Consider the following 22,175-nt stretch of genomic DNA (forward strand, 5'->3'; position numbering starts at 1 on the left):
GAGAGAGTTTGTAGCGGTCGACAGTACTTGCGCGCTCTGCTTGCGCACTAGTAGGCCATTTATGGCCTACTTGTGTGCAACAAGCAAGTAGGCACTCAACAGAGTGCAGTTCTAGTTTAATATTAGATTTGGGTTCTTGTACATGACCGGATCAGATCAAAACAGACTTTATTTAGTCCTTACTCAGATGGCCTGCATGGGTCTGTCACCCTAATGTCTCTGCATGGTAACTGGAATGCTTGCCCCAAAACACACTCGCCCACATTTGTTTCCACGAACCGCTCACCCCAGGGGTTCTTCTGTTCTTGTATTTGTTTTACTGATAAGTTTAGGATTAAGGATAGGTTTAGGCATAGTTTTACTGAGGTTACATTTAGGAATAAGGTTAGGTTTTGGCATAGTTTTACTGAGGTTACATCATTTAGGAATAAGGTTTTTTTATTTTTTATTCCTCTGCAGGGGATTTAGCGGTAACTGGAACACTCACACAAAAACAACCCCGTTTTCTTCACGGACCGGCCGCTCGCTCGGTTCGCCCCCAGCTGTACTATTTTTGCATTTGTTTTACTAAGGATAAGATTAGGAATACGTTTAGGGTTAGGCTTAATTTTTCTACGGTTAAATTTAGGAATAAGGTTAGTTTTAGGCAGTTTTACTGAGGTTACGTTTAGGAATAAGGTTAGGTTTAGGCATAGTCTTACTAAGGTCACGTTCCGAGGTTGCTGGATTTGACCCGGGACGAGCGTGTTTTTGGAAGATTTTGAATTATTTTCAAGATAAATCTTCTCTCCTGGGGGTCCCTGCAGCCAAATATTATATATCCTTGACACAAAAAAGTTTGAGAACCACTGATCTAAGGCTAATGACCGCAAAACACATTTCATGCAACATCAGTGCTCAGAGTGTTGTCTGAACAAGTTCCTGTTCTAGGCAGTAACTGGAACCTGTGTGACTGCAGGCTATGGGGTTAAAGAGGTTGATGTGTGCGATCTCATCCCTCACCTGGCAGGTAAAACTGGCCACGGAACCTAAATGAGTAATGGCTGGCCTCCTCCCCTCCCTCAACAATTACTGATAACACAACAACTGCAAACATGGCCTTGAGCAACATATTTAAAGGCAAAATGCAGGGAAATTTTTGTTTTTACTAATATTTTTATCCCACGATTTTTGTAACCCATTTTTCACTCGGTGCACTGCCAATGCCTATAAACTGTAATCCTGGGCGCTACTCTCCCTCTGCCAACCTGGGGAGAGCCCCGAACAGCATGCTTCCTTCAGTGCATGAGGAGTGAGAAGGCCGCTTCTTATCACCTGACAGGGGGTAGTTTCCAAGGTAGGACGTAGTACGTAGATGGAACACGTTATAACCCTCCATCCCAGCTGACCAGGGGGAGGCAATATAGAGATTATTGCATGTTTATTGTGAGGGTTATAGCTACCCTAGGGGACACGGAGAGAACATGCAAACTCTAGGCCTATAGAGCATCGCAGCCCCTCGAGAGACCCGGAAAAGAATTCCCCGTTCATTTTCCTCATAGACTTTTCAAAAAGTATTTATTTAAAGACGTTTACGCCGCGGACAAAGCCAACTCTTGTCGTGACAAATCATGACAATAAACACAATATTTTGGACCGAACAAATAATTAGAAAGAAGAAAAAAAACACTTTTTTTGTTGTTATTTGTAATTATTTGTTTGGTCCAAAACATTGTGTTTGTTGTCATGATTTGTCACGACTCGAGTTGGCTTCGTACGACGCTTAAAAGGTCTTTAAACAAATACATTTTGAAATGTCTATGGGGAAAATGCATTGGGAATTATTTTCTGGGCCTGGCGTCGTCATGAAAGGGGGTGGGACTGCGCTCTATAGGGGACACAGGGATAACATGAAAACTCCACACAGAAAGGCCCTTTCGCCAACCGCACCTAGGGTATGGGCGCTGATAGAGAACACGCCCCCCAGTGCTGCTGGGACCTGTGACCTCCTGTGAGGCGACAGCGATACCAACTGTGCCACCGTGCCCCCCCAAATGCACTTTTAAACCCTTCTGGGGTCATTGATTGTTTTGATATTATTGATATGAATTTGACCAAACCCCCTAGCTCCATCCATTATATTTAACATCAAACTCTGAGTTAGACTCATTGTAAACACCCATTCATGATTCCCATGACTAATATTGTCCTAATAAATGTGTCAAACTACATTTGTCCATTAGTTATTTATTTCATTATGTTTATATATTACGCAGTTTTGTTGCATGCTTTCTTTTACAAATACAAAGAGGGTCAGGCCTTAATTTTCGGGCCTGTTGAGAACTCTGTTTTTTGCCGGCTGCCGGGGGCGGCTGCACTAATAACTTTGGGACAGGCCTGTCTAGAGTTTGAATGGACATAGGTATCAGTCAGAAGGGAGACATCGAAGAGGAAGGATGGATGGGGAAGGATCAACATAATGGAATGTCAGACATATATCCATATATGGAGATCTAAGGGTTCGAAGTTTGAGGTCAGATGTCGAGTTGCTGGCCAATATTGATCAGGGATCATCTCAGGGATCTCCATATATGGGCAATTGCAACAGCAGGTCGCATAGCCTGAGCTAACGTGTTTCTGGTCTAGAGGGGCGGGTCACGGCTGAGATTTGTGCACGCCCTGATTGGTTCACCGATCTGTCCATCAGCCCCGGTCCCTCCTCTCCCCCCCTAGTGCAGCACTACGTCACATAATTTGGAGCGACGCCCACCCGGAAGGGTTGACTCCCACTCCTAGACCAGAGCGGCCAATGCGTTTCCCCAGGCTTTCATTTTTTGCGTCGACGAAAATGAAAGCCTGGGTATCGAGGCTACATGACGTCACGTGATGTCACGAGACCTGGGCTTATTGGGGGCAACATTCCCATGTATGGGGATAATGAGTGACTGATGGGAAATGTACGATTTCATAGTAAATGCATGGGGGCATTCCCATGTATGGGGATATTGAGTGACTGACAGGAAATTAACGATTTCATAGTTATTACTTGCGCCAGCAGAACACGCATGTACTGTAATCGGCTGGGTATGTCGGTGTTGTCCACCGGACAATGGATATGTATGTATGTATGTATGTATGTATGTATGTATGTATGTATGTACGTCGGTGTTGTCCACCGGCCAATAAGGGACCACCATTCTTGATGACTAAGGTACGTTTGGTGATTGGCTGGGTATGTACTATGTATACGTCGGGGTAAGAATGGTGGTCCCTTATTGGCTGTTGATGGTGACGGTACGTTTCAAGGTTGGTACTGTATAATAGGTCAATAACAGGTCTAAAGGATTTAGAATAGCATAGACATTATTAGTTAGTAGCAGTACTCGCACGCTCTGCTTGCGTACAAGTATGGCCTACTTGTGTGCCAGTTAGCAGCTCGACAACTTGCAAGTTGACAGCTCGACAGAGTGCATTTCTAGTTATTTATTTAATTATTTTAAGAAAAAAAGAAAAAACAGAATTGAAACTATGAACTATACGAATTGATAAATCACGGTCTCCTCATGTATTAGGACTGTAGCAGTCACCAGAACCAAGGACAATGGAGTTTGAAGTTACAATGACTTTATATAGGAAGGGGGCGTGTCTGTCTGTCTGATAAAATAGACATCAAATATCCAAAATACTTAATCAAGCAACTGAAAAACGGTGTGGGGTGCTCACAAAACCCCCAATAGATGTTAAAACAACCCCAAACATGTTTGAAAGAGAAATATCCCTTAAACCAAAAAGTGCTGCAGTGGACAAACTAGGACTGCATGTTCTTGTACTGTGCCTACTGTATGTGCATATGAATGTGAAGCATGCAGTGCGTTCCCATGATAAATAAATGGCTAAAAAGTAATTAAAAAAGCCTATGCTTATCCACCTTTAACATCTTGAGTCTTTCCCCCCCCCCCTCAGGATTTGAGTACACATGTCTTGTGTTTATACTGCTGCACAGTACTGGGTCTTAAAGTTTATATGGGCTGGAGGCCTGTTACTTAACTGCAGGAGGGGCGGGACTGTGAAGAGACAGACAGAACAGTATGGTTCAAAGTTATGTAATCCACACACACCCACACCCACACTCTGCACACCCACACTCTGCACACTCTGCACACACACACACACACACACACACACACACACACACACACACACACACAGTTATGTTGACTGAGAGAGAGGTGTAGGCTATTGGAGATTCTGACTTGTGTTTTGATTGTATTGTAACACTTTTTGCTGTTGCAATGTAAATGTAATGTTTTCTCATGCCAATAAAGACATTTGAAGTGCTAGCCTGAACTTCTGTCACAGCAAACTGACATAATGCTCCTTCTGGGTTTTTTTTTGTTTTGTTTTTTGGACAAGCTCTGCCGATAGAAGAAGCGTGTGTGTGGCAGAAGGGCGTGCAAGTGTGTGTGTGTGTGTGTGTGTGGACAGAGGAAGGGGGGGGGTGTCGACTTTAAACTTCGGCGTTTCCCCTTTTCGAGTGGGGCGGGGCTACACTTGACTTTGACGCGCGCCCATTGGCCACAGGTGGCGTCGATCAGGGACTTACCGGCCAGTGATTGGTCTCTCCCTGGAGTTTCTCCTGGCCGTGTTCTTTTCAACATTCTGTGAAGTAGTGTGCGTGCGTGACTGCGTGTCTGTTGGCTGGTGTGTGTATCTCTCCGTTGGTGCTCGTGGCGCACTTCTTCCAGCAAAAACTTCACGTCGGACTCATAACAAAACTTTTGAGAAACAACCAGAAAGCGGCTTTTGAAGGAACTTTTGGAGTGTGGAAATAACTTTTTTTGTATTCAAAACAACATGGCAGACGCAGAGGAACACCGAGTATCTTCCAGTTCACCTCACTACTACGACGAGGACTCCTCCGCCTCGAACCACCTCCTCGGAGCTTCCAGCGAGGCCATGGCGGCCAAACAGGACTCGGCTCTGCTGCTGGACGACATCGTGGACCTGGTGGGAGGCGCGCAGGACGCCATCGAGAGACACATCGCCGAGGACCATGACGAGTCCGACGGCGGCTGGACCCGGGCGGAGGTCCCCACGCCGCCCCCGGTGCCCACCGGGCCGGTCACCGAACCCATCCGCGTCACGGAGCTCGAGGAGGCGATGACGCCGTCGCCGGAGCCGCTGACGACGTTCATTGCAAGCGAGGCGGAGGAAGAGGAGGAGGAATTCGAACCCGAGCCGCCGGCGGTACCGACCCACGCGTGGGAGGACGAAGAGGAGGAAGAGGAGGATGTTCCAGACTCCACCACCGCCGAGCCCGAACCGCCGGTTCTCCTCCTCGCACCCAAAGCCGAGCCGGAGAGGGAGATCTCACCTGAGCCAGAACCGGAGCCAATCCACGTTGACGCGGTGGTCTCGCCGGTCGTGGAACCCCCGAGAGAGGAGGAGGCGGAGGAGGAGGAGCCTCCTGTTGTTTCTCCTCCAGCAGCAGCAGCAGCAGAACCGCTCCCACAAGAACAACCGGCTCCGGCGGTGACAACACGAGCAGCATCCGAACCAGTACCGGCTCCGGCAGCGTGTAAGTACACTAAACCAGCACCGATCAGAGTGCACGGGGCAGGAGCGCCTTTGATGTCTTATTAATGGAGGAGGATGTAATTGATGCTTGTGTCGTTAAAATGTACCGTTAATTCCTCCCTGATGCTCCGTTACTAGGTAGTTTATAGGCTCTGGCTGGTGACTGTCGCTAGCCGACAAAAAAGCGCAGATCTGCAAGCTCACAACGCGTCGCCTGTCAGATCTGCGCTTGTTCGGCGAGCGACCCCGTTTTTTAATATGGTTGAATATAAGATGAGAGAGGGACATAACAGCCAGCATCTTGTGGGTGTCTGTCCAGTGTCCACCAGAGGAAATGTGTCAGATATCTATAAACATTGAAAGTGTTGTTATTAGGCTATTATTTCTTATATAAAGCGACTTGATCATCTGCACTAGATGAAAGTTGGTGAATCTGGGGTTATTATATTTGTTAAAAATATTTTCCCTGACATCTAAACCCCTAACCTTTTTTTTGTGTGTTTTACCTCAGAAGCTATAGGTGTTAGCTGTGTAGCCACTGTCAGTGAATGAGGCAAAATTACATTTAAATGGCATAATATATACATATTTTAAAATAGCCTTTCCCCTTACATTTTTATCCAAGCCAAATTCTGTTTATATATGTAATAAACAATGACATGGATGGCTGTTCTTCTTAGATGATGGGGATGAGGAACCAAGAAGGATGGTGAGCTAGCGTCTTGAGCTAATGCAGGCCCACCTGTTTTTGACAAATAAATAAACAAACCTCTGGGGGGGGTTTGCTTAATAACGGATGAATTGGACTGGTTCACTACGATCAACCTGGATCATCGTCCATAACACAGCGTCTATGGGTTTCGGGGGGGCCTGACTTTACTTATAATAATGCTATGTATTAGGTGAGGAAGAGATGGCTTTATGTCAGTAGCCGTCTGCTTTTGTGCCTGTGCTGCTGCTGTGTTGCTAGCACGGCGTGTACCACAGCACAGATACACCCCTGATTACTCACACACAAAGGAATCTGCCTCCTAATGAGCTCCCTGGTCCACTCCCTGGATGTGTCAGACCTCTATGACAGGACTGTAATACAATGGCGTAGTTCCGATCCATCATCGGGTTGACCAGCTCCTAGACCGGCTGGCTGCTATGCCGGCCCACTCCCCAAATAATTTAAGACCCCCCCCCCCCCCCACCCTCCCCCAGGCCTTTTCTTGGCCTGTGTTGACGGTCGAATCGGGTCTCATTATTTTTTTAACAATATGAAACACTTCGTAACAGTATGTTGCTGTGTTTTAAGTCATAGTTTTTAAAACTTTTATTGTTTATTATCTCGGTAGATAGCGGTATACGTTAGTAACGTTATAGGCCTATAATGGCTTTCCCTGACGTGCAAGATAGCTTGGAAGCTAGGAGAGGAGAGGAGAGAAGGGGAGGGGCAGGGTGGGGCTGTGTGTGTTTGGCAGAGAGGGCCACAGCAGGCGGTCAGTGCTAAGCCGTAATGGCTGAGTGACGGCCCATTTTAATTGTCCACTACTGTACTGGCCTACATCTTATTTTGGGTCCCTTACGCCCGTCAGCCTTTTGTTTACTGCTGGCAATGTGGTCAGGTGGATTAGAGAGGAGCGGGCCAGTGTCAGCCGTGGAAAGACAGTCGGCTTACACTGCCTGAGCCTGTGTGGGTGTGTGTGTAGGCTTGTCTCTCTCTGGGCACAAGCTATTGTGCTTGCGTGTATATCCTTGTGTCGGTCAGTTTTGCTTGTGTGTGTAAGCCGTTGTGTAGCAGTTCCGTCTAGTGTTGTTGTTTTGATCGGGTATCCTAGTGAAGCGGTATAATTGTGTCACAACAGTCAGATTGCCCTCCCCCTAAGCAATATCACAAACACACGCACGTCTGTCTTTTCTCATCTGTCTCTTACAGACACTGAGACACACTGTCTGTCTGTCTGTCCTGCCTGCCAGCACAGCAGCATTTCCACCCTGATTCTTCTGAATTTGATATTGACGTTAAAAACCTACAGTATTTTAAAGAAATATCACTGCTCACAAATGCCTTGGTGTAACAGCAGACCTAGATCTCACTGCTTATGAAAGTGTGCTCAAGAAAGCCCAGTTCCAGTAAACGATCACCTGTTCATACTGCATTGATTTGACTGTAGTCTGTATTGATTTTATTTATATTAAAGACTTTCAGCAGGCTTTCTTATACATCTTGATTTAGTGAGGAGTAAAAAGAGCAGAGCCACAATGTACAGATGTTTCTCCTGTAAAACCATATAATAGTGCCAAGAAATTGGTAAGAGTAAGAAAAATCGGAGGAGGAGACACGTAGTTTCTTCGTTAGTTGGTATAAGATATGCTTGATTACGGAAAACATCTACAAGAATTTAAAGTCTTTCTGTGCAAAACGATGATTGATTTGTGCAGATGTTACACATTGAGTTTCAGGTCGTACATCTTGGTGACGTACTGTAGTCTGGGTTCTGTGGTTTATACCCGAGAGAGAGAATCACTCCCTATCCCAAGCGTTGGTTGCTTTGAGGATCCAAGCATGTGTACCTTTAATTGTACTATTCTACAGCAGGACTGGTAGTTGTTTTTGGACATTTTTATTTTTATGTCAAGGACTTACACATTTATACTTATTTGACTGTGACCCCATAAAATATTTTGTGATAGGGACCGCCATAAGAAAAGTGTTTTGAAAATTGCTGATTTACGAGCTCACACAACTAATGTAGTTTTGTAGATTGACTATTTTCGAATACCCTAAAAAATATAATGGGGCGACTCGGGCGAGTGTTTAAACTGGTCCTCATTTTGCTGGGGACCCCCTGGAACCCCCTCATGGACCCCGGTGGGGGTCCCAAGACCCCATTTTGAGAACCACTGGTGTAGAGGTACTCTACTGCCACCACAGAGTCGCTGACTCGGTTCTCGGAAGCAGTGCCTGTGAGTCGGTGCTAGTGCTACAACACAATTGGCAGCATTTATGTGTGTGTGGGGATCTTGATGGGGGGGCATTATCCATTAGCAACCCCTACTGCTTGGTCAGGGCAATGGCTTTGCTGATATGAAAGGGCACCGTGACCAATGTTTTTTCCCCAGCTGATGCTATCACCACGCCCAAGTTCAGGTTATACTCTGTTGTTGTACAACAATGAAAAAGGCAGATCTACAAGCTCATATCTGCTATTTGTGGCATGCAACACCCAATACACGACGAGCTTCAGGTTTCAGTTGAGGTCACAAGGTCAGGTCAGTGTGTAACTTACAATTGATTTCTGTAGTCTTTGGGCAACACCAGTGGTAGCTACCTGCACTAGGTTGCATCAGCTGTGTGGAAGTTCAAACATGGCCTAGTTTTTGAACTTCATTTATAATTTAACATTTTATAAAGATTGCACCAGCTGAAATTGTCCCAACGTGGGCACATTCAGAATCATTCATGTCAGTGTTCAAACATGTTTCACACGAGACGTTTTTCTCTATGAAACGACCTACTGTATACATCCCTGGTGACAAAGCACTATTGAGCATGACTCAGGTTGTAGCCTACAAAATTACATAACATCACATAAAATAAAATTGTTTAAAACTCAAGTACTTTATTTTTGAGAGGATTATAACATGGTTTTATCCATTTAATGAAGTGTTAATAAAATATGAATCCCCTAATTTGCTGTTCTTTTGTATGTTGCACACAACAGCTAAGGTTGCATAAGGTTGTTCGTTGTGAACAACCTTATGGCAGATTGATCCTGACTGTTTAGAGTCACACACTGAACACGGCACTAAACACTGCATCAAAAACGTGCTTTTCACTGACTCGCCACAGAAAGTGAAAACTGCATTTTCACAGACAGAACTTTACACCAGTGTGACTTGCATCTCCATGGTGCATCCAAACAAAAGACTCACTAGTTTAAAAAAAGTGTGGAATTTGCATTCTGACCTAATATATTTAACATTCAAACATGTTACACCCCAAACGTTTTTCCTTTTTATTTTGTTGCTTGAATCAGTATTTAGCTATTTTGATATTAATTTGATCAGACACGCCACCTTCCTATATAAACCATATCTACCATCTTTTTGGGCAAATGTAGGGGGAAAAAATGAATTTATAAAGCACTGCCACCCCACACATTAGAAGACCATTAGAATACCAGTTACCAGAACCAAGGAGGGTTGATTTTGATGAGTCTCAGTCTAACATGGTTAAAATGGAGTTTAAAGTCACAATGGGTTTGTATAGGAAGGGGGCGTGTCTGATGAAATGAATATCTACAAATCTACAAATTAAATCTAATCTTACAATTACTTATAACTTAATCTTAAATTACAACTTGTATCTGCAATTTAAAAAAATATCCGGGGAGCTCATGAAAGCCAGGGTAGAGTTAAAATGAGTAAATGACCCCAAACATTGAAAGTGAAATATCCCTTTTGAGAGAAGTTGCACACGGCTGGTGCAACAGGCTGCTGGTCATTACAGCGATCTGTTATTATTACTTTGATGATTCCCAGGAGTCCTGTAGGAACTAAAATAGTCTGGCTGGGTAGTAGCACCGCCCCCAAGACAAATACAGCGTCATGTTCTGAGCTGTATAACGGGGGACATGCAAGGAGCGCCACTCATTGTACCCACCCTCCCATAGCATCAGGCAGTGGTTCTCCATCTTTTTTGTCTCGGGTCATTCAACCACTTGAAACCCAGCATCCCTATTCTGGGTGGAACATTCATCAAAGATGGCAAATCTACAAGGTCACAAAGCATCACAACATGATGCGCTGTGAGCTTTTAGATCTGCTATTTCTGGCGAGGAGGTTTGGCAGTCCGTCTCACTAAGTATAGAGGGTTTAAGTGGTTAAACTGAAGTGATATTGATGGGTAGGGTTCCACGGCACCCACCTTGAGAACTGTTACAGGGTACCGTTAAGATGATATGAGTATGCTTAACCTCGCTCTACTCGCGTCAGGGCACCTGTTCTGCGGGGGAGAGAAGAGATGGTGTGAAAGCCACTCACTGTCAGGTGAAAAGCAGCAGCTGTTAACTCCATGTGTGTAGGAGGAGGAGGAGACGCGTAGCTTCCACCCTCCCAAGACCATGAAGTTGGGGTGGGCAGCAGTGTTGGCAATTTTGCGAGAGAAACGAGTAGGGGTCGTCTGTAGACAAATAGTACGTATTCATTTGGGGGTCCTTGACATGAAAATGTTTGAGAACCACTGGTTTAATATTTCACAGCAAGCCCAAAATAAGCATCTACTTCTACACTTTAGAAACAAGCCCAAGCAAGGCAAGCAAGCAACCTTACAAAAAACAAAAAAAAGCCCAAAGTTGCTTATAATAAGCAAATATAGCAACACTGGTTGGCAGAACAGAACACATTGGGGAGTAGAGACCATCTGATTTGGAACAGGTCTGTAACTCAAAGTGTACAACTGACCTTTTGCAGACCGCGACCATCTTGCCATCAGTTTGGAAGCACTCGCTTTCAGCAAAGCAACGTCCTACTGCCTTTGCATAATGGCAAATTGAAAACGGGTGGCCGGAAGGCCGTTCAGTGATATCCAACGAGCACTTCCAAACACCAACACTTAAAACATAATCATCTGCATGGACAGAAAGTAGCTAGTCATAACATGTCTACAGTGGATTTTTATGAAACACACACTTTGCAGATGGAGGTTAATTCAAGCTTTTCGTAGAGCTGCAAATTGCAATGTTGGTGAGTTTGACGTTTAATACAGTTTGACGTTTAATACAATCAGATAGGACTTCTGTTCAGATGTATGGGCTGTCAATGGGAATTTGCACCTAGTTACCACCTGGCCATTAAAGCAGAAATAACAAGCATTTTAAAACTGTTTTTAATATTTAATATCATATTGTCTATGTCCCTCAAACTTATTTCTAATGGTTTGAGCCTCAATCACCACTCTGATATAACCAGTCCTTGTCATTTCCTTCTGGACTTCGAAAGCAGTTTTAGCTGCAATACCACAATGTCCTGAGGTGGTGGGGGTGCTGATATGAAGATTATTTAATATTTGAGTCATTATAATACTGATGCTAGATAAAACCAGGCTTGTTTCCATTCCATGCCAGCTTGGAAAATCAACAATGGCGGACATTGTAAACAAAGTGGAAATGCATATTTGGAACTGAAGACTGAAGAGAGGGAGGAATTATACAAAGTAGGGTGACATTGATGACATCACGATGAGGACAAAATCAGTTGAGCTGTTCCTGAGAGCAATTTCCATTAAAGCACCCATATGATATGAAAGCCTGATTGTTCAAAATTGGTTATTTGTGGGGATAGAAAACACACATGGGAGCACCAAAAACACAAAAGAAATTGAAAAAGTTGAATTTTATGACCTTTAAGTTACTGGCAAGATGGCCGCGGTGTGCATATGGTCAATTGGTTATTTCTGGGACCCCAATCTACACTGTAAAACCCTCAGTGTTAATGTAACTATCGAGAGTGTACAATTTGAACAATTGTTGACAGCCTCACTCTCAGAGTAACAAACTCGTGAGTCGTAACCGTAAAGTTCTATTTGGACCCCTGGTGGTTCACGCACCCAGTCGAAACAGTCGAGTAGACAACTAAAAGGGGGAGAAAAAATGCAGAGCACTGTATAAAAAGTGAAACTGCGTTGGTTTAGAGTTGATTGCATTGGTTGTGTTGCATTCATTTTTTTGTTTGTTCTCGGGGTGAGACCTGTATTGCATTGTCTGAGTGAAGCAACACAGAGCTCAGAATTCATGCCCAGTTTTGTGATTTTTGGTCTCTCACACACACACACACACACACACACACACACACACACACACACACACACACACACACACACACACACAGGCTCTCTTATAGTCTAGCCTCACCATTTAAAAAATGGTTATAAAAATTGTTCTGTTTTGCTTTTAATTTCAGTCATAAAATTCGAGCTACTGCACGAGATTGGTATGCAGGGAATTCTGGGTATCATAGTTGTCTTACTCAAGTTAACGTAATTTGATTTAAACACAGTGGTGTGTGTGTATATTATGGATTTTTTTATTGGGAAATGGGAATATGCTTAAAGTACTACTTAACCCATTTTCAACCTGATGTTCCTATAATTGGTCCTCATCAATCCACATTATTTCCTAATGGAAACTACAGCCTTTATCTTCCTGGAATATTGGCATGCTGAAATCGAAGCCATTTTTTTTGCATTCATAAAACATTTAAAGTTTGAAATCTTGTTTGAAAAGTCACTGGTTACATAGGCAGATTTCTAAACTGTCCACAGCCCTCTGAAACACAAAGTGTGGAAGTGTGGAAACTGTTACTTTTCAGGATTCAAATTCAAAAGTAGCAGCTAAAAACTTGTCGCTTCGCGCCGTGTTTCCAGCTTGTAGATCTGCTACTTTTAATGCTTTTGTGTGATGTTGTAGTATGATCAAGTAGGGCGTTAACCCCCTTATGGCTATTGACGTAATGAATCAAAAAAGCCATCATAACCGTTGACGTAAATGGCGTAAATTATTCCCTATAATCGGGGGCTTAAAATGTAGCAACCTTTAGCTTGTTTGGCTAACGGCGGATGTAATCTACCTAAAACCGGCCGAAATCCTCGCGTGCACGCTCTCGATATTTGGGGCTTGATTAGAGCTTAATTTGACTTGGTTATTAAAATAAACGATGATAGCTTAGCATCCCGGACATCTGACTGTGTAACACAGTGAAGAAAACTAGCTATTTGGTCAAAATCGGCATTATGGTGAAGTTACCGCCACCATCAGGACTGGGTATAATACTATAGGATTACCGTGTTAAAATGTGATATAGTGTGTATGTCACAGATTTTTCTATTGGCATTAAAATGACAAATTAAACATATGACTAGTGCAGGTAGAAGGCACAATCCACTGTTAATTAGCGTGGCCATAAGAGGGTTAATTTATGAAAAAACACAAGGTTAGATCATGGAGATCAGAGGTGTCTGCCCGACGGCAACAATATGAATATGGGTTGACAATGGGTGAAGTGGTCCCTTTAGGTTTAGTCCATACAACACAGGATATCCTGGTCCTCATAGGGTCCAGTGGGAAGACGAGTGTCTTGGGTTGTTTTCAGGGGCCAGCCTGGGAGAGGCTGGCGGTTAACAACGTCTATGTATATGTATGTTTCTATGTATAACCCCAAGCCATGGGGTTCTCCTGTGCCATGTCAAGTCATGGAGCTCAAATGTCATTGTGCGGACTCTGGCCGCCGCCCAATGTCATCGTAGTTATGTAAAACTAGATTTGATGTGAGAGAAAGAGAAAAAATCTGACAATTTTAAAAGGAGCCTTTACAAAGCCTAAAAACTAGTAATATGAAACTAAAATAAAACTAAGCCTCTGCAAGCCCGCTTTAAAAAGCTAATTAAAACAAAACTGAATTTAATTAAAAAATGCAAAACTATAATAACCTTTCTCTGGTCCCCTCCCGGGTGAACTTAATTAATTTATCTTGTATTCACTCTTACTCTCCATTAATTTGGTTTACCTCTGCCTCTTACTATTTTTTTCCCTCTCTCTCTCTCTCTTCTATCTTTTGGTCTCGTACATTCTTTCATTATTATCTTTCGCTCTCTCACCACCTCTTTCACTGTCTGTTTCTCGCAGTAACCACTATGACATAAGACCTATTTTAGACTTTGTTGCATGATGGTGTTGTCACGTCAAAGATAACCTCAAAAATGTTAATGGCTGATCTGTGATCTGGCTTGTTGTGACTTGTGAGCTTATAGATCAGCTATTACAATTCAGGTAGGCATTAGTTAGCATTTGCCATTTAGATATTCGGTTTAGGGGTCAGCATTGTAGTTATGTGTGATTTATACTTGGGTGTTGCCGACCGAAAATAGCTGATCTACAAGTTCACAACGCATCGACATGTTGTGAGCTTGTAGATCGTCTATTTGTTTTTACTTGACGGTTAGGGTTAAAGTAAAAAAAAAAAGCCTTCATAAATAAAGATCGCCGTCCTAATGTTGATGTACTCAGCTCCTCACAAAAGTATAGCAATACAAACATGTGTCTTTGTGTGAGCTGTGAGGCTGTCTAGCTGTACTCTTCTCAGCACATGTTATGTCATAGTTTGGTATGGTCGAGAGGGAGTGGAGACTCCTTTTGACAGCAAACATACATGCAGTTCTTTTCTCCTGATGGGCAGATAGCAGCAGGTGAAACATTAGCTCACGTTTTTCAGCCGCACACCCATTTGAGCCCCTATAGAGTTTCAAAGAGCCAGCTAGGAGTCAGACTTTCTTTCTTTTACAATTGAGTCATGTAGTGGTGATGAAGGAATTGATGCACTGCCTTCCCTTCTACTATACTGCACTCTCATGGTTGCTCAGGCGGATAACGACATTGGAGGAACATTCTGTCCCAGTTCTACGCAACACACCATTCGCCAATCCCCGTTTTGTAGTTTCAGAATTGTTTTTAAACGAAAATGAGAGAATGCATTTTGTGAATTGAATGTTTGGAGAAGTCTTGTGTTGGTTGGAGTCATGCTGACTGCTGGCTCTCAAAGCGGGGACTGGGGTCTAATTATAATCTATTTAGCTTGTAAAGTGGTCTATTCTTATTCTATGCACTAGAAATGGGTGAATCTTTGATAAGTTCCTTCTTAGGTGTATTGAAAATTGCCATGTTGAATAAGACACTGGCTGGTAATTCAGCAGTCTCATGATGTTTAATTTTGAGTTCCACATTCCACATTTTGGTGGCAGAGAGCCATGTTTGTTCTAAATTTGGGTGTTAGATCATGGTTCCTCCCTCTAGTGTTGTGGCTGTGGTTAGTACCAGATCGTTGTCGTTCCCTATAGTTTTGTGGCAGTGGGTCACTCGCTGTTTAGCACCGGTATTGGATGAAACCCAAAAGATACCCAATCCTAGTTTTAAGATGTGTTTGAAAGATGAAGTTGTGCTGTTAAGGAAGGAAACTGTGAAGAGATGACGCAATTGCTCAATGTACATCTAAGTCAAAGTTCATACCATTTTAAGCTTCACATGCAGAAAGTGCTATACTACAGTATGCATACAAGAGATGGTACATAAAAAGCACCTTTTCAAACATTTGGAATTTCCATCTGTCGATTAATAATTACATTTTAGGGCTGTTAATATTAATAACCTGATATTTTATTGAAATTGGACGAGTACGTTTAGTTGCTCTGTGTGTTGGAGTGAAATGGACAGAGCAGAGGAGAGAAACCAGCAGGGCTAAATGAAAACAATTATGCATAAATAACTAACATAGGTCTGCTCTACTGCACTATATGAAAAGTGCCTATAGATCAATTGTGTTATGTTCTGTAGTGATTTGGTGCTATACTAAATAAAATGGTCATGATAGGGGAAACACATTAGAAAAATAACATGGGTTGCTGTGGGAACTCTGTAATGACATGAGTGTGAGACTGTGAGTCATGGTTGACTTGATTTATACTATGACGAAAATAGCTGATCTACAAGCTCACAATGTGTTGACAAAGTATAAATCAGGCTTCAGTGTCCAAGTTCCCAGCCAGCCTGAGACACATCTTTAGAAATGGGATTTTATTTTTAATGGCATTTCAAACTATCTGGGAAAGCGGTTCAAATCTGATTCCACCCAATCTGGATGCACCAAAAATAAGATCTGGGCTCTGCGGGCTGCCAGTGTGAAGTTTACACTGTAAACATGGCGTCAGAGAGGGTGCTGATCAGTGTTGCCAGATTTTGCCAAAGACATAAGCAATCAGGTCTATGAAAACAAGCACAAAAGAATAGTGATTGCAGATGCACTGAATATTCGACCACCGAAACTATTTGGAAAAAAATAGAAAAATGCATATTCCGTATTCGGTTCGGTTGATTATAGAGCCGAACCGAATAGTCAAAGAACCTTTCGTAACCTATTTTGCTGCGATGACGTGAACAAAATGTAATGTATTTTGCCATTATCACGTAGCTCTACAACAAAGGTACGGCCATGACGGCAATAAAAACTGGTAAAAAAATAATTAATGATGTATAATTTTAATCACATTCGGCTATTCGGTTTTCGGCCAACTGTTTCTTATAGTCGGTATTCTGTTTCTGCCAACAATTTCCCATTCGGTGCATCGCTACAAAAGAAGCGACTAGGCCACATGGGCACTTTAAACCTATGTACTTGGGCTATTTGAAATGGCTGATCTACAAGCTAGTAGCTTGTATCTACAAGATCCGTTATATCCCCCCCCCCTCTCCCCGAACAAAACAAACAAACAAATGACTTTACAACATGTGGTATATTATGTTTTTGAAACATTTTAACGACACAAATCTTGTATGGGCGTCCCCTGGCACAAAATCCACATTAATCTGGGGGTCCTTGACATGAAAAGGTTTGAGAGCCACTGGTTTAAACAATATTAGGAAGCATACACAAATAAGTAACTACACTTTAGAAACACACACACAAACACAACCTGCACCTACAATAGTACCAATATTTTAAAGCAACTTTACAAAAGAACAAGCCCAAAGTGTCTTATAATAAGCAGAACTGGCAACACTGGTTAGTGATCTGTACTGGTTAGTGATCAGTGCGAGCCAGCCTCGGGTTACAGCCTGCACTGCTGGACACACACCGGGTCACTTTAACCCCACCATGTCAGAATAGATGACTGGAATCTGGCTTATTTAGACAAGTGCCAAGGAGAGTGCCCCCCCCAAAATCATATGTAATTGGCTGCAGAGTGCAGACCCCCGGGGGGGGGGAAATGGTTTGTGAAAAGATTTTCACGATTTTTCAAAAATGGCAGATCTACAAGTTCATATGAGCTCGTGCATCTGCTATTTTTGAATACCCAAACTATAATATATGGTTAAAGTGGTTAAGAGGACCCCTGGAGGTCACTTTGAGAACCACTGATTTAGACTGCATCATACGTGCTATTTTGGTGCACTGATCGGAGCTTTTTATTGTGGTTGTAACTGTAGGCCTATTTATTTAGTTATATTTATTTATGCTCTGCAGTATGACTTGTTGATTTATTTGTAACTCATTGTGATGTGTTGTTGGCTTTTGCGTTGTCTTGTGCAATGGAAATTAGCTGATCTACAAGCTCACATTGTGACTGACACAATGCGACATTGTAAATGGTGGATTTATATAGTGCCTTTATCCAAGGTGCTTACATTGTAGTCTGTTCTTGTTGTGAACTTAATAATACTAATAATAATAAAACTGTATTTGTATAGCACCTTTCATGACATGAAATTCAGCTCAAAGTGCTTTACAGAGCAATGGAGAAAAAGAAAAGAAAAGCAAGGTATAAAACATTAAAATAATAGCAGTAATGCAATACAGTGAATACATGGATAACAAGGAATTTAAAGATCAATCAAAAGCAAGAGTGTAGAAGTAGGTCTTGAGCTGCGCTTTAAAAATTTCTACAGAGGCTACCTGTCGAAGGTACACTGGAAGGTACACATGGAACGGCCTTGTAGCTACTTATGGTGCGCAACAAAGTATAAAATCAGGCTTTAGTCCATAGAAGCAAGAAATGGCTTATTCTGTCAATGTGTCCACCACACTTTCCCACCACTGTTGTGAGTGATCTGTCATGTGGTTATCTTGTTGAGCTAGGCTTCAATAGAGCTTGATAATCATGTTAATCTGCATACATCCCATCCATAGTCGGAGTGAGTGAATCGGATTTTAGTCAAATTGTTAAATCCATTTAGAACGGGAACCCCTTTTGGTGTTTTAAGCATTGTTATAATATTTAGCTATGAGCTTGTAGATCTGCTATTTTTGAAGAATCGAGAATGTGGCACAAATCTAATTGAGAATATATATTCTTTCAGAGCGAATGTTTTTAACTCAAATCTTTGCTTCTGGGGGGGCAAATACATATATTTTTGGGGGTCCTTGGCATGAAAATGTTTGAGAACAACCGACAGAAACAGGTTTTTCAGAAAACTGTTAGGATTTAGAAGACTTTTTTTTTTTTTTTGAACCGGCCTCGGGTCTAAACCGTCTAAATGGTTAAATTAATCTGGCTGTAACCAAAGACACCTAGCCTTCTGCAGAGCCATGCTGCGTCAGCTAGGTCTGGAGCTAACAAGGGGTGAATGGCCAAAAATGTTTGGGAACTGCTGCTAGCCTGTTATATCCTAATGTCAAATGTCTGTTACTGGTGTAATTCTAGCAGATTTGCTCAGTGCTGACACCTAGACAGGAGAGGTACAAAAACTGAGCAACCTTGATTAGGAATGGGACAATAACTACATTAGACAGACAGACCTTTATTTGACCAGAGGAGAAATTTAGGGTGTCATAGCAGCACTGCACTCAGGCTTGAGTAGAGGGCTACAACTAATGGCCAGTCCACACCAATGCAACTCCTTGCAACCATTATCCCCAAAGGCACCAGTCTGCAACTGGTAAGTCCTGACCGCTGCAATGGTCATTAAAACTAGTAGTGACACTTGGCAAAGGTTGCCGGGCTTAGAGCCATTAGAGCCTATATATGTGGTTTGCGCCTTAACCACTAGGCACCCAGCGCACATCAGCGCCCCTGAAACGGTTTTGTTGCATTGTGGACTGACATTAGATTCAAGAATAAAAAAGTAGATAGTTCAAATTTGATGAATGTTGAATAAAAGACTTTAGAGTATGAACCATTAATATAGAAATATAGACAGACTGGGTTACAATTATGAGGGCATAAAGTACCGTACAGTACATCTTTGGTCCATTAATAGATAATATATGTAAGGTATATGTAATATATGTAATATGTGTAAGACTATCTACAGTGAATACGACGTGAATACCGCAACATTAGCAGTTATCAGCTATTATTTAACTGCTGAAATGCTGGGACATTTCCTTTCCCCACCGCTGTAAGAAATACATTGAATCATGTGAATCTCTGGATCCCGACTAATATAATGTGGATCTAGGACTACCATGTGACCAGCTTGTGAGTTGTGACACATGGTCATCTATGATGTCAGTCGTCTATGACATAATCTATGATGTATGACCCCACATTTGGGCGAGGGTACAGCCCGATCTGAGACATTCACTTAGCTTATACTGGCTTATTTAATATTTCGATCGTGTCGCTGTCGGGCATCTCCATATTCTAATGGATTATTTTTCTCCCCGTACTTTAATGCCCTGTACACTCAAGACACTGTCCCCGCTGCCACCCTTAGATCTCCATATATGGAGCTGACCTGTTCTGACATTCCATGTTATATCTGACCTCAAACCCTGTACTTTACTCTCAAGACACGCTCCATAGAGGTGTTGTGTGGAGGTGGGTGAAAGTGTGTGGAGGTGGGTGATTGTGGGTGGAGGTGGGTGATTGTGGGTGGAGGTGGGTGGAGGTGGGTGAAAGTGGGTGGAGGTGGGTGAAAGTGGGTGATTGTGGGTGGAGGTGCGTGAAAGTGGGTGGATGTGGGTGGAGTTGGGTGATTGTGAGTGGACGTGGGTGATTGTGGGTGGAGGTGGGTGATTGTGGGTGGAGGTGGGTGATTGTGTGTGGAGGTGGGTGGAGGTGGGTGATTGTGGGTGGAGGTGGGTGAAAGTGGGTGGAGGTGCGTGATTGTGGGTGGAGGTGGGTGGAGGTGGGTGAAAGTGGGTGGAGGTGCGTGATTGTGGGTGGAGGTGCGTGATTGTGGGTGGAGGTGCGTGATTGTGGGTGGAGGTGGGTGATTGTGGGGGGGAGGTGCGTGATTGTGGGTGGAGGTGGGTGGAGGTGGGTGATTGTGGGTGGAGGTGGGTGGAGGTGGGTGATTGTGGGTGGAGGTGGGTGGAGGTGGGTGATTGTGGTTGGAGGTGGGTGAAAGTGGGTGGAGGTGGGTGGAGGTGGGTGGAGGTGGGTGAAAGTGGGTGAAGGTGGTTGGAAGTGGGTGAAGGTGGTTGGAAGTGGGTGAAGGTGGTTGGAAGTGGGTTAAAGTGGGTGGAGGTGAAGTGGGTGGAGGTGAAGTGGGTGGAGGTGAAAGTGGGTTAAAGTGGGTGGAGGTGGGTGGAGGTGAAGTGGGTGGAGGTGGGTGGAGGTGAAGTGGGTGGAGGTGGGTGGAGGTGAAGTGGGTGGAGGTGAAAGTGGGTTAAAGTGGGTGGAGGTGAAGTGGGTGGAGGTGGGTGGAGTGGAAGTGGGTTAAAGTGGGTGGAGGTGAAGTGGGTGGAGGTGGGTGGAGGTGAAGTGGGTGGAGGTGGGTGGCTTTAAGTGATGACTTAAGTTCAGAATTTCGGGATGGTGGTGTTTTTTAAGCGCCACCATTCCAAAAAATACATATCGGAATGGCGAGGTTTCGAAATGGTGGGCTTTCGGAATGATGGGTTTTCGGAATGGTGGGTTTTCAGAATGGAGGCCTGTCCCCCACTCGGGTTTTGTGACCAGGCTTTTCTCTTCGCAGATGAGTAAGGCTGGGACCGAGGCTACCTACTGGCAGTGTGCACAAGACACATTTGGCTCTCTTGATTGGTCGGGCAGTTTGTGAGATTGGCTCCAGGCACAGACACAGTCCCTCGTATATATGGCAGAACCATGCAGTAAAACCTTACAGTACCTTCACAGCCCTAACCTAATCTGAATAATCATCGGGTGTGATCTAATGGTTATCACATCAGCGGAATTAACAAAACCTCAGATATGTCTTGCAAAGTGTCCCGTTTGATTTTGGTATTCATTTCACAGCTGCTGTCATTTAGTGTCGAATGAGAGGGTTACTTTGTGTATTGTAATCGAAGCCCGAGTTGTGCTTCACACTGATGTCTTTGATGTCGGCCAACAAACATAGTTCATGTTGAGCCTTTCTGATTCACTGTTGGTTTACAGTGCAATAAAGATAACGGCACGTCTGGTCATGATTCACCAGGAGCCTGGCCCTGGATGGCTTGGTTCCAGGCTTAACATAATTAATATGAATATCTTCGGAAATATCCATGGGCTGAATGAATGGGCTTTCTATCTGTGAAGCCAGAGCCAGTAAACAAAATGGCTGCAAAACAGCTATGCTCTATATAACAGGATTTTGCTAAATGTTATATTATATTATTTATATTCTTGAGGTATTTTTGTTTATTAGAAAGGGAATCTGAGCATGTACTCTATGCTTTTCAACTGGGTGTCACTATGTTGGCCATGTCATTAAAAACAAAAAAAACATTGCAGATTCACACATTCAATAGTGGTAGCTGCCATTTACCAGGGCTGTCAAAAGAACAACATTTCACTTAACGAATAGTTGTCATACAAATAATTGTGATTAATGATTGATTGTGTTTTTGGCATTCAACATGGGTAAATTTTTTTATTCTGTTTGCACGTTAGATTTTGTAAACAAAAGACAATGCACAGGGCAGATAACATCAGTTTTGCTCTCTTGTTTATACACTTCCAAATACAAGGCTAAACATAAGGCCCTTTGTTTCATCCGCTTCCTAATTATAAAGATGACTGCTTTCTTTCCATTCTTCTGCGGCATGTCTGGAATGTATCTATATTTGTAATTAATTTCTCCGATGCAATTGTGAACAATAGCCAAGTAAGATAAGATACATATCCATTGGACAATCAA

At 43.2% G+C, this 22,175-nt stretch overlaps 1 protein-coding gene across 2 annotated transcripts in view; it reads left to right on the forward strand.

The window, feature by feature from the left end:
• Positions 1-4,620: 4,620 nt before the first annotated feature.
• The window catches only part of LOC306930674 (uncharacterized protein), a 51,206-nt gene continuing 33,651 nt past the window's right edge, over positions 4,621-22,175 (forward strand). For both annotated transcript variants that reach the window (XM_079511763.1, XM_079511764.1), the window contains exon 1: positions 4,621-5,557. In XM_079511763.1, the coding sequence (XP_079367889.1) occupies positions 4,834-5,557 (724 nt within the window). In that variant the 5' untranslated portion in view covers positions 4,621-4,833. The remainder of the gene's footprint in view (positions 5,558-22,175) is intronic.

Source organism: Electrona antarctica, assembly GCF_951216825.1.
Source record: "Electrona antarctica genome assembly, chromosome: 10".
Classification (NCBI taxonomy): domain Eukaryota; kingdom Metazoa; phylum Chordata; class Actinopteri; order Myctophiformes; family Myctophidae; genus Electrona; species Electrona antarctica.